Source organism: Gymnodraco acuticeps, unplaced genomic scaffold, assembly GCF_902827175.1.
Source record: "Gymnodraco acuticeps unplaced genomic scaffold, fGymAcu1.1, whole genome shotgun sequence".
Lineage (NCBI taxonomy): Eukaryota > Metazoa > Chordata > Actinopteri > Perciformes > Bathydraconidae > Gymnodraco > Gymnodraco acuticeps.
This window is the reverse complement of record NW_022989982.1, coordinates 2268649-2282573: the sequence shown is the minus strand read 5'-3', so window position 1 is coordinate 2282573 and position 13925 is coordinate 2268649. Positions and strand designations below refer to the sequence as shown.

At 41.5% G+C, this 13925-nt stretch overlaps 1 protein-coding gene across 3 annotated transcripts in view; it reads right to left on the bottom strand.

The window, feature by feature from the left end:
• The window catches only part of col11a1a (collagen, type XI, alpha 1a), a 68141-nt gene extending 58542 nt beyond the window's left edge, over positions 1-9599 (bottom strand). For all 3 annotated transcript variants that reach the window (XM_034211953.1, XM_034211954.1, XM_034211955.1), the window contains exons 1-4: positions 9200-9599; positions 4649-4813; positions 3972-4185; positions 985-1147 (exon numbers count right to left, since the gene is read on the bottom strand). In XM_034211953.1, the coding sequence (XP_034067844.1) occupies positions 985-1147; positions 3972-4185; positions 4649-4813; positions 9200-9314 (657 nt within the window). In that variant the 5' untranslated portion in view covers positions 9315-9599. The remainder of the gene's footprint in view (positions 1-984; positions 1148-3971; positions 4186-4648; positions 4814-9199) is intronic.
• Between the last annotated feature and the right edge of the window lie 4326 nt (positions 9600-13925).

Genomic DNA, 13925 nt, shown 5'->3' with positions numbered 1-13925 from the left:
CATTTCAATGCAGAGTCTTTACAGCGGACAATAAAGAAACCAGCACCCTCTCAAGCAAACACAATCCTCATACAGCCTTAGTGACGTTTACTTCCCACCAAAGGAGACTATGAGCGTCGAGACAATTCAGCCATTGTCTGTCATTATTTACATCTGCCTGACCCCACGCCAGGCTCCACCTCTGGATAAACTGTGCCTCAACTTTATGTTGAGACACAGTTTAGGCAACTTATGTATACCATTAATGGCTTAAAGTCAATAACTGCCTACTGCCTATTTTTCAAATCTATTACTTTTGAAAATTATTTTTTAACAAAGCCGGTAGAGATAGAATAGTAGAAAAACCTTTTGACATTAATTTCCGGGCTCAGAAAAAGATTTACTTCAGTGTTCAACACACACTATATGGGAGAGCTAATGTATAGTTGGTACCAGTTCTCTACAAGTCCAACAAGACCCCCCACCATGATTGCTTGTGGCACAGTGACACCCTTAAGCTTACAACTGACTCAAACGTACAACTGACTCATTGTAAAAGCAGCACTCATTCTTCTCTAGAGACAAGAAACATGTTCTAATTGACAGAATCATAACATGTTTTTTAAATGTATATCTTTGAAATAACATTTGACATAACTGCAGTTGCACTTGATAGTAAAAGGACAACTTTTTCCATAGCAGAGATACAAAAATGACACCACTTTACTCCATCTCAATTCAAACGATAATATTAAACCATTCCAAGAAAACAGTTTAACAAGGCCACATATTTTTGGTAAACCTATTACATGTGAAACTCCCATAGCACTAAGTGTCTCTAATTACAAGGTAAGAAGAAGCTTTAACAACGGATCTGTGAAGTCTGAGAAGTTGACTGATAGCCAATGTGTGTTTTGCAGAAAAACACATTAGACATGGCTGAGGTCGCAATATCACCACGTCCATGTGTTAAAGTTTCCACAACCAACAACTAAGTCCTCTTACCTGGAAAACGTCCTCATCCATGATCCTGGTGCCAAACACGGTGATGCCATTGGTGTTGATGGTGCCATAGTCACTCCTGAGAAGAGGCTTGGTGATCTTCTTCTTACAGTCTACAATGATGGTGACCGTCTGCTTCTCCACACTGATGGCCACACGATGCCACCTGGTCAAGGACACAAAAGGATCCAAGGTCAATAATTGTAGATTCATTATTTACGAAAGAGTTACTAGGAGCACATAGGGCATTGTAAAACATTTTAGGCATGGTAATTACTTAAATCAGAGGTTGCAACATAAACAACACGGTAAAATGAGGACAATATATTTCTGTGTGGGACAGGTGTTAAGGTAGAAACATGAAAACCCTCACGGACAATACTGTGGTGGTTGATTACATTCTTAGGTAATGTTATCATTACTTTGAATAGGATTATAGTCTGCCTTTGATATATCACAACACACAAGTCCAGGAGAGATGAACTCTGGTGTATCATGTGATTCATCACAGAGGTAAATGCTCTAAGGAACCTCAGAGTTATTTATGTAGGATATATTCTGATAAACACCACCCATAGATGCAAAGGGTTAACCGGGGTCACACGTGAGTCTGACACCTCCGTTGCCTCTGGACCATTTGCCACTGCACTTAAGGGCTATTGCATACCAGGCAGCGGTGGACCACATTCTTGCCCCCACACTCTGGCCCTGTTTAACACAGGATTACACTCATTAAACTCCAAACTTAATCCTCCTTCTGGATTACTCGGCATGACAGACATGGTGAACATTGTGGAAAGTGTGTCTCAGGATCCAGGAAGGCCTGCCTTGCCAGAGCAGGAGACACACAGTCAAAACATTGTTCTGAGGTGGAAGATGAGACCTGGCACCACTGTAGCTCAAGATACAATATAAGAAGCGTTTATAGCTTAACTGTAACTCTGACATCATATATATATATATCTGTATGGGAAATCTTGGAAAAATGTCCAATTCTTTTGAACACGGCTTGATTAGGCAATAGAGCTTGGAGGAAAATAAACATGCAATGCTCTCTGGCCTCAGCAGTACAGCAGGACGGATTACTTGTCACCTTATATGGCAGCAAAGCAAAGGTTGACAGATTTAAGACATTTCTCAAACATTTGAAGTGCATTATGTTAAAAAGAAGAATAGTAACATTTCATTTGGAAAAGTATATTTAAATGCAATCTTTTGAAACCCATATGTGAACAGCTTGAATTAGAAACCTCTGAGGGTATACATTGTACTGTAACAGCTCATTAGAAATCCTCCTTTTCACCTACCCTTCCCTCTAAAGAAAGGATAATGCTCTTTTTAACCTCATCAATTCCATTATTGTGCCTCTCTTTTCAGGCTTTGCAGATGACTCTTAGTACCAATGAATACATCTCCAAGGGTTGTAGTCTGTACACAGCCTGAGCTGTAGTCAATGAAGATTTAGAGAAGGCATGGAGCTGGAATGCATCCAGATCAAGAAGTGTTAAAATCCTCTACAGAGAACACTGCTCCTTAGGCCCCGTCCACACAGAGACAAAACGGGTGTTATCCGCTATAGTTCTTTATCGTATGGACGGTTCGTCCACACGAGGCCGTAACAGAACCGCGGAAACGGAGCCCTCAAACGATAACGCATCCCAAAGTGGGAAGGTCTGGTAACGTAACACTTGCGGCACCGTGTATACGCCCTAAACAATCATAGCACCGCCTCTCCCCACCTCTCCTGCTCACCCCCGCGACACCCGCGTCATTGCTGATGCTTTCGCCAACAACAACTACACAGAGTATCGTTCGTGCTCCAGACGCTACTGACCATGCTACAGATGTTAGTGCAACATCTACAGCTCCTCTACCACAACCATCAGTAACAAGTGGACATGGAGAACTACATGAACTACATGGTGCTAAATCCACCGCTGGGAATAACCAGAAGGGCAACCAGGCAACCATGGCAACCATGCTCGGGGGGTCTTCTTGGAGCTTTTTTGATATCGACATCGGTTCGTTATCATTTTCGTCTCCGTGTGGACGGGGGACTGGGTCACCAAAACTACACATGGGACATAACAGCTCTACAAGATGAACACAATATTGTCTGACTTTCTCTTTGTTGCAATCTGCACATTTCTTCTGATAACTGCGTACACATCAAGTCTCATTGAAAGTTAATTTGGGTCACACAACTATTGTGAGGGTTATGACTACCTTCAAAAGCTGAACTGTCCTCACATACCCTGTTCGGCAAGTGAAACAATGTGTAGAATAACACTGAAAGACATTATAAAATACATTTCAAGTGATGCACTATTTCCCAGCAGCCAATCTGTTTTTGTATCCCCTCTTGCCGCTGCACACAGGCTCAGCTAAGCCGAAGCTCTGAGCGAGAGTTCTGGGATTTCTGAACCTGGGAGCAGATAATCAGGTTTATGCTAAAAGGTTTGGAGCGCTGTTTCTGGTTGGGTAAGGTAATCCAAAGGGGTAAAAAAGGAAGTTTGAGACTGCCCCTTTCCCTCCTTCCTTTCCCCCCCCTCTCTAAAATAACAGAGGCAGTGAGTTCATGGATGAGGTCAGGTTGCCCATAGCAGTCCCTGCTGTGCCCCAATAATCCAGTGTCTTCCTGTCTCTGACCTGTCTCTTTGCCCATGGACCCATGATGGGATGGATTATCCGGTCATGAGCACCTGTGGCGCAAAAATGGGAAGATGTTGTTTTCTTACTTCTTTCAAGAAGAACAAGTCAGGGAAAGTGTGTTCTTAGCTGATAAATAAAATCAAGTTTTGAGATGATCAAAATGACTCCACCGACAATAACAATGTGAAATCCATTTTGATCTCAGACAACAACTGTACCCCCCTCCCTGCAAGCTGCAACACCCATTCCTTCTGAATCAGCTTAAACGATGAGTCGGAGGGTGTGTGGGTTAGTTTGAGTGTTATATTACATGAGTGGATGTTTGAGCTTTGACTTACTTTCCATCAGCGAGGTTGAGAGTACGGAACAGAGGGTAGTCCTCCGGCGCTGGCTTGCCGGTCTGATCCTCATACAGGAAGACAGGAGAACGTCCCACCTCCACACCCAGCTGCTGGACTCCCTGCTCATTGTAAATGGACAGCAAGAAGGACTGGAGGCCGGATTTGGGGCGCACTGTGGTCAGGATGGAGAAGTCCTCGGGAAAAACACCTCCTGCACGGCCAGAAGGGGAAGGGCGGCAAAGAAGGTGAATGGGTTAGAGGTATTTAGAGGACACTTCAGTTAAAAAGTATAAATCTATTATAACAATACTATTGTGGTTACATAACATTGAATTCAATGCAACAAGACAACTACTTTTTTTTTTTTGTAATAACTTGTTTTATTACACTGTACGGTAACACTTATCTTTAAGATTATAATGATGTGACCTACAGCTTTCACACATCTTCAATTCATTCTTTATAGATGTCTCGTATGACACTTTATTAAAACACAACTCATTATTTTGCGCCGTCGTACAGCTCTGTTGGTAGCAAGATTTGCTCAGCCTTGAGTCTTACTTAACAAGACACGATCAAAAGAAGAATCCACTGTCAAAAGACACCTTTGAAACACACTTACTAGTAAACACATAGTGGATGAGAGATGTTAATGGATGAAAAGTTGATCTTACCAGGGAACAACTGTGTGGTGGGGGCACTGATCTGGACCTGCTTGGCAACTCTGTAAGCTGAGTCCGGCTTTGATGCTCTTCGGTTTGTGCAAAGTCCTGATGTTTTCGTCACTCCTTCGGGGTAATTTTGAAATTCTAATACATTTAGCACGTCCACTGGCTCCGCTGATGGGGGGACACATAAAAAAAGAGTTAGGTCATAGCAATGGTTGATGGGTAACAATATTGAAAATAACATGCATACTGTATCAAAGTATGTTATCGTAAGTTGGTTATATGGTATATTGTTATACTGTTAAAGGGCAGTGATAGTGTCAATGCATTATTCATGTAAAAAAGGGAAGACTAACCCATCTAAGCTGTGGAACATTTGACAGTTACCTCCTTCACTATGTCCCTCCTATACCAGTCCATCGATCATTAAAATTGCACTATAGCGCAGTATCATGGACACGGTATACCCAATTAATGATAAGAACAATATACCCCCCCATTGAGCATTACATGTTTAAAGAGTTTTTGGGGGGGGGATGATCCTTATCTTCCTGTGGTTCTACGGGCTCATTTAACGGGACATTTCTCAGTCAATGCCAACCAAAGAGCACAAGGAGCAATGTGCCAACATATATCTAGTTTACAGTAAAACACCTGGATAGGTTTACCTTGATAAGGCTCTCTGGGTTTTCCATTCTTTTAAATCTGATTCACTTTGTATAAAAGAGCTTGTGTGGTGATGGTGCCCATAGAGACCCCTGGGAAAGGATTATAATCATGCCTCTTCATCGAAACACCCTCACAGTATCAACCGTTAGCTTGGTTAATATGACAAGGGAGAAACCAAAGTGCTGCAGTATATGCACTACTGTAATGTAGGCTATTTGTAGCTGGAAGAACATTATCGATGCAAGGTTGAGACAAGGTTGATACTTGACAATGTGTTCGGTTAGTGGGAGACCACATTTTGATACTAAGGACATACTGTGTGCACTATGAATGAAGCCCCACATAAAAACTTCAAAGCCATATGTTAAAATCAAATAGGCACTCAATTCAGTCCACAGAGCAGCTTTATCCCACCAAAGCCAGGTAATACAATGGCATACTGTTACATGGAATTGCCCTAATCTGTTTGTGTGGGGCAAATTAGCATGCAGAGGTGTCTGAAAGCATCAGAAACTATTTTCCTACAGCTCTAAAACCACTGTTTTGGTTGGCATGTGGAGGTAAAATCCTTCAGAACATTTTTTTAACTTCTTGATACAAGGGGGATATTTAAAAAAATGTGTGATGTTGCTCTCAACACTCTGGTCAACATTCCATCTGTGGCATGGAAAAGCTCATTAAGAGCCTGTTCCAGTCTCTTTGGAGAAGCATGTGCTTTGGGGACAAGTCTCTTTTTCAACATGAATATATTCCTGCTAAATATAAGCTTTTAATATCACTTAATGATCCTGAAGGAATTGTCAAATAAAAGGGCTTGTCCTACATCTGGTCTCCTTATCTTCAAGTACCTTATACACCTTCAATGGACCAGATGTATATCATGAATTAAGCAAACCAATCACACCTATACTCGTAAAAGCAATCTTAACCTGTTGGTAAAAAATGTATGACCTTCTAAGGGAAATCTGTGACATGGTTAAGCTCCTCACTGTGGCAACACAAAAGCTTATAAAAGAACATTTATGTAAAAACATTGAAGAAAAGTTCAAGTTGAGAGCTAAATCAGCAAACTGTTGCTCCATATGAGGGCCATCACTAAGAAAACTTTTTTGAAGCTTGTAAGGATGAACCAGCTACTTACTTTGGAGAGTGAACTGAGGACCTCATTGTGAGTTCCTGCAGAGTTGCTTTCAGTTCAAACTCCAGGACTCATATGTTCCAGATGTGGCAATTTGGCCAGGCTACGACCCTCACACAGAGGTGCTGAGAAAACGTCAATACTGACCAATCCATTAAGGTTGCCAAATGAGTGTGCACAGGTTTTAAAAAAGTGCATCTGATGAGCTGGTGTGAGTTTGCCCTCAGGGCTGAGCAAACAGGCCATATGGAAACAGGCCAGCAGAAACCAGGTGGCACGAAGGGATGGACCTATACGTCTGGAAAAGAGTGATCATTCTATCCAACCCTAAGTTCAGTCAAGCCAGCCTCTATTGTTCAGTTGTTAGAGCATCTGAACATCATTAGGCAAATGGCATGCTGAGAGGGAAGGTGCAGTGTCAGACATTACCATAAGACATACATCTACTAATCTGCATCATGTTCACAGGTGTACATTGATGTAAACAGTGTTCCAAGAGATAACAACACCTGCTCTAGGACAGAGGCCAACAAAAGTCTCTGTCTCAGCTCATGCTTTATCACCTAGTATGTTAGACTTGAGCAAACTGATACCATAAATACCCCTCCTGTTGTGTCATTTTCAGCTCTCACATTTTAACAGAAAGGTACAATTGGCAGATAAACAGAGGACCTTTTCACCTGCAGCTCCCTTAGACTCTAATAATATATTCAGCCAGAATGTCTCTCGATATATCCCCCCCTCCTCGCTCTCCCTCTCTCCTTCCTTTAACTTCCACTATGCTGCCGGCTAAAACAAGACAGCTTTATGCTGGTGTCATACCAAAGAAACTTTACAGAGACCAACCCAGTTTTTCAAAGCATTTCCCCCCCTTGCTTTTCCTCTCATTTACTCCTTTTACTGTATGCCTCTATATAACTAACAGGGCATGTTAGTGTTTCTTTTTTTTCCCACCAATCAGGCCATGTTGCAGAAATAGATCTACAGTAAATGTAATCCTACACATTTCAGAGTTTAAGTGATGATTTGCAGTTTTTGTACAACTTCCAGCTGTGGTTTTTTGGTGGAGGAAAAAGGGCTTGTTCATTTGATTCATGATTTACAAATGAATATGGATATGTGACAGCTACACAGGACAAAGGTCCAGCAAGGAGCTGATTAGCTGATGTTCCCGGGTGAGCACGTTAGGGAGAAGGCTCTGAAAATGCTAGCTTTGTCTCCTGGAATGTACATGCCTGCGCCCCAGGGGCTGCGAAAACGTGTCTGTACATTGCTAGATGGAGTGGGCACCCTGCAGAAATGGTTTTGGTTGACTGAGACCCTTGAACACAGAGCCTGCAGCAGAATGTTTAGGATAAAAATATGCAGTAGTTGATGTGTTGTAGAGGTGACATTTTCAATCATTGGAGGCCAGTATCTTCTGAGTTAAAGCCGGAAGCAAATGACTGTAAAAAGAATGTTGTCAAATTAATCAAATCAACAAAACTTGATTTGTGCTGTACAAATTCAAATAGCAATAACACTGCATTAAATCAAATTGTGGCCATTACTTGCTTTAACTAAATATTTGGTTGAAAGGTTGAGATATCTGACTACTTATGTGCTTATCAAACCTTCCCAAGTGGACATAAAAAGGTAAATGAAGTCTCTAATTCTGTATCTAAATCTGTTTTCAACAATACATCCTTGCAGAATTGTCTATAAATGAGGTGTGAGGCCTATGTAATCCTGAACCCTGTGACTTGCAGCTATTATAGCTGTAGGCTAGGCCCATACGCAGGCCTGCTCTTTGAAGGCTCTGAAATCATAGGGAAGTGCAACAAGGACCATCATCAAATAACTGCTCAGTACTTAGAGGGGAAGCATTCCCACCACTCACACAACACAGCCTTGTCCAGCAGCAGACAAAACATCTAAGTGCAAAGTTGAGGGGAAGAGCTGGGCACTGGGGGGGTTGCACAAGCCAGCTTTTGGGCTTCAGTGTGGACCAGGGCAGTGTGGAGATAGGGTGAACCTGCCTGACCACTTAGCCCCCTGCAGACACCCAGGGGCTTTGTGATATACTTTATTAATCCCTTACAGGGACATTTATTTGAGGGATCTATGGTTTCAGCTCAATTCCACATATGTAAGTAGCATGTTATCAAAGTTCAGGTTCTGTCCATTGTCGCCTGGCTATGAAATCCACCCAAATAACCATGTCCACATCCACCTAGCGGACCATAGTGCAAACAAAGAGCTTTCTTTCAGCCTAAGTGAATCTTAAAAAGTAGAGTACACTGCTCTGCTCTCCATAAACACATACCAGAGGCTTAGGATGAAATTAATTGGACGAGGTGTTTCATCTTCTGAGAGGATGCTTTCCATTCATGCGTAAAAGTAGCCCGCTGTCAAATCTGTGATAATGATTATTGTGTTCAAGCCACAACATATTTGCACCTTATGCAAGTATCCCCTGATAACATGTATACGTTGGCTACCGTTTTACTGTACGTTACTGAAGTTTTTTGTTTGTTGTATTCCACATAACGCTCAATCATACAGGTGGCAATAAGGGGTATTCTCGCTTTAAAGTTTATACTCTGGTTGTGGAACGGTGAAAATACACGAATGTAAATGACCACGAAGCTACCGTGACGCCGCTGTGTCCAGGTAAATCTCCATCACAGTTACCGAGTTATCCCAGCCGGTCGCCCTCCGTCCGCTTTCAGCCAGATAAAGTTCGAGGCGTTTAATCCTAATAATCTTACCTGCTCTGACATGGGTAGCTTGTAGAACCAGGGTTAACGTGATGAAAGCGGTTACAGTGGAATCCATAAGCCACCTTTTCGTTTTCCACCTTGTGGACCACCTTTGCATCTCCATGGTCGCGCCGACAATTAAATAAAACTTTTGAGCGACTTCAGGTGATTTTTAGTGACGTCCCTTCCACAATTCCAAATGACGATGAAAACTGTCCTACAAAAAAGCCATATGTGAGAAGTTTCAGCCTCTTCTCTCAGCCACACCGAGGCCCCCGATCCTCCTTTCCAGTGCCCAGCCTTCAGAGTGAAGGAAGTCGGGCTTTAACCATAACGTGCAGAGTGCAATCGGTACACTTGGTGCGTCCACGGGCAGGAGGGCTGGGCAAGCTCCACAAACCGGAGCCACGGTTAGAGGGAAGTGACAAGGGAGCCAGCCCCCGATTAGCAAATCACGGGGCTGGAAATTCTCCTTCAGGTCCTCCCATTAGCTTTGTGTGTGCCCCCAAGTCTCTCCCGAGAGCACGGAGTAAAGAGATGAACAATAAAACCGTGACAAAGTTGGTAACGACCTGAGAGTGATGAAAAAGCAGGATTGTTCATCAAGAAAAGCCTAAAATATTAGGCTACTGATTACATCCTTGGTCCACTAATCTTACACCTCCTAAACTGGCACATATAACTGCAGTTATTTGCAGCATAAATACAATATTAAGTGAGTAAGTATGCATAGATTTTTACATGGTATGCACAACCTTTTCACATGGTGACATTGTATATAGTACCCCTACACCACACAAAACCACAACCCCACATAAAGGCTACATCAACTAAAATGCAACAATCATGTTAAATCTTCTCCATAATGAGCTCAATTTGATTAGCATTTGTATGTGGTATGAGAGGAAATCATTGCAGTCAGTACCACTCTGCAGACACTGCATCAGATAACCCTGCTGATGCTTTTCAATTATGAAAGGACATTGGCCAAATGGTGCAACTCATTTTGATATTTGATATACTTTATTAATCCCCGTGGGGAAATTGTTTCTCTGCATTTGACCCATCCTAGTGTTAGGAGCAGTGTGCTGCCATTTTGAACGGCGCCCGGGGAGCAGCGTAGGGAACGGTGCCTTGCTCAGGGACACCTCGGTAGCACTTGGTCTTGCCGGGACTTGAACTGGTGACCTTCCAGTTGCCAAGCCAAGTCCCTATCGACTTCGCCACCACCGCCACTTAATCTATAAAATGGTGCTTCTTCTTTGATGTTCTTCAATTTAGTCGTCTTACTATAAAAACAATTCTGTGCACATTTTATATTGCAAAAGAATAGCTGTAGGGAAACATCATGATCATAAAACACCTCAATGCACATGCCACAGTAAACTAATGGAATTCCTAAAGACCTCTCAATTTTTCTCTTGTAGACGAGCATGGATTAGGCAACTTGTTTTGTTTCAATTGGCAAACTTCCTTTACTGTCTTTAGTGGTCTATAAAAGACAGCCAGACATATAGCCTATACTATAACTTTTGATCAAACTACATTTATCGAAGCTCCAAACCAATTGTTGTAAATGTGCCTAATTCCACTTTCTCTTTTGCAGCCTTCAAAAGCTTGCTTCATATTCACTTGCCAGCTCAAAGGAAACATGACTATTGACAGGCCTGATATACAATTGGTAGTTTAAGGGCATTTCCAAAACCTATGTTGTCTGGGGTTGTGGAAATGAGGATTGTGCACCCTGACAATGACAGTGACACAAAGAAGCAGGAAAAACAAATGCACTAATCTTCCAGCCGTGTGAGATGAATCAAACTATTCCCAGACCGACTTTTGGACAACCCTAAAGACGATGAAGGATTCAAGGATTCCTCATCTAATATGACCTTTTAGAAACAGGGGTCACTACAGAAGACAATCAGCTACTTGTATCTCTTGGCTTCCACCGGTAAAAGCATGGATCCTGACCAGGTTCTGTCTGTCAGCTCGCTCGTCCTTCCCAGCCAGCCAGACTGTTTCCTGCCAAGCTTTATCAGATGCTCCTCCTGGATGGCCAGTGGCAAAACACAGAGCAATTTCTCTGGGAACAGTTGGTGGCTGGGCAGGAAACGTTTTCATGCTACATCCCATCTTCTCATGGTTCAGAGAGCAGGGGGAGTCATTTCCAGTGCTTGCTCCAGTGTGTTTTGTGGCTTCTCGTCGAGGTCCAAGTATTATCGAGTAGAATATCTTTACAATTTGGCGCAGAAGATGATTATTAAAAAAAAATGAAGAAGTGCTTGGCATTGGGCTGACTTTTCTAGTTTAACTTTCTTTACTATTTCCTCAGACAGTTAGATGTGCACTTCAAAAGAGATTTGAGTTCTGACAAGGCACTCAGCATTTGGTGATGCAACTGAAAGATGCTGCAGTGACAGCAGCAGATGGTAGCCTCAGGGATTTACTGGTTTGATTTTCCTGTTGGATGATATCTGGACAAAGAGCAAGTCAAATTCCCCTTCATTCTAGAGACGCCGTCAGTACACTTGCCACTAAATAAACCACTGTTTTTCTGTTAGATGCACATTGTGACCAGCTGTTGAAACTTGAATATATAATGTTAGTAGTTGTTAGTTATTTTATATGTTGGGTGTTAGACAAATAACAAGAAGTTAGATTGAAAAGTTTTAGAACGTCAGCTTTGTGCCTATCAATCAGGTTGGAACAGCAATAATGTATTATTCTTAAACAAAGAGCATAGCATTTTTTTCCCATGATTACCACCAGCATGTGCATGAAATTATAATCAGCCGCAACTATAATAGCAATCTCCCTTTGTCCAAAATTGTTACTGTCCACACTAATGAGATGACCCTTAAACCAACAGATAACCAACCCGAATAAAAGCTACCAGACAAGTGATACATAATCTCTCTAGCTTTCTTTTGTAGTAGTTATAAGGAAGGATTATGTAAAGGAACGTGTTGTTGTAATGCTATGGTAAGAAGTAAGTTGCTGTGCAATAGCTGCGACTGCCGGTGAGAAAAAAACAAAGCTATGTGAGGATTATTTGTTATTCTTATAAATGTATCAGAAACTAGTCACAGGACCAGATATAGCCATCACTGAGTCCAGGTACATTCTGCAATGTAAGCACTGAGTATAAGAAGTAGACCTTTACCCTCTTCAAACTTTGTTTCTGTTATTATTCCACCCGCCCCATGTCCTCCTTTGCTCTAGACAGACAAGAGTCGTAATCACTACAAACACTAGCCTTTGTTACAACATTCATTTCCTTAAGACAACATATACTCTACAAACACAACTGAATGTAGCTCTTTTTCTGAATGAAAAATGAAGAAAAGCAACTTTTACTGAGGAATGCAAAACCTCAAAGAGATTAGGAGGGATTTGCTGCTTCAATGTTTTGACAGTGAGCAGTTTTAGCTTCATGTTGTCTATACATATGGCCATATCAGGAAGGAGACCAGGTAAATAAAGATCAAGAGCCTGGGAGCAGCCACACATGTTACACATATGTAATACTACATTTGTAGAACTAATCATCCAAAATGGACCTTATAAGAGGTTGACTAAATAATCAGATTACATATTTATTTAACACATTGAAAAGTACAATCATAATATCTTGGAAGTACACATGTGTACGAGAGGTTGTATCAATAGCCTTATGCAACGACATACTCAAAACCAGTAAAAGGATCACTTTATAAAATGCTAAAATAATCCCACTGCTGCCCTTTATAATGCACCAAAGTAGCAACAAACCACAGCTTGGCCTCCTTCAGCACAGTGGCTGATAACTATTTAGTATAACAACACATGATTTACAGAGGCCAGTAACATTTGTAGAAGAAAACATAAGACCTTGTTGGTAGAAAGAGACATGGATTTAACATCTGATATTTATATCAAATACATCCTGTTAGTGAATGAGTACTGCATGGTCAAATGAGAATAGTTCTTGTACTTGCCATGAGTTTTACCTGACATGGTATTGAAACAGAAGCACTTTTCACAGGCACACTCAAGGCAACCACCCGCCACTGTCTGTCACTGTTTACACACTGCATAGAGGAGAGTATAAAGAGCTCTTTCTCCAGCTCACTCTAGTCCTCTGTCACACAAGCAAGAAAACGTTCCCTAAATTCACTAACATTATTTTTTGCTACCATAGTATTTCATTGAAAATAATACATTTTATAATCTTGTACGAATTGGTAAGATTAGTCATCATAGGACCAAAACACTTTTTTAGAACTCTAACCAGGTATTGGGTAGTTTGAGGTCACCTGTGGAAAGCCAGGCCTTTATATTTAAGGAGGTTTCTTTGCCATGGGTTTTGGTGGCTTCCAGAATTATCTTTGCTCTTGAAATGACTCTTCGTTGATATATAATTCAACGGAACAGTATCAAATGTGTATTTTGATACTGTGGTCTACCATATAGCACACCAGAATTAACAAAGATTAAGAATATATAAAAAGAGTAGTATTGCTTGAGCTACATAGTGATATGATGAAAAAACTGCGCTACAGGTGTTTGTAATAGGAAGCAGCCTGATTCTGAAACACATCAGAGAAAGGAAGGAGAAATCTTGCAGCCAGACATGCAACCCTTTATATGTCTCAGAAAGCCAGGAATGTTATACACATTGTGGCTGAGGTATCTACATTGATAGCTTTAGCTAAAAAAAGAAATAAATGTAATTTAAGGACTGCTGTGCTGTTCC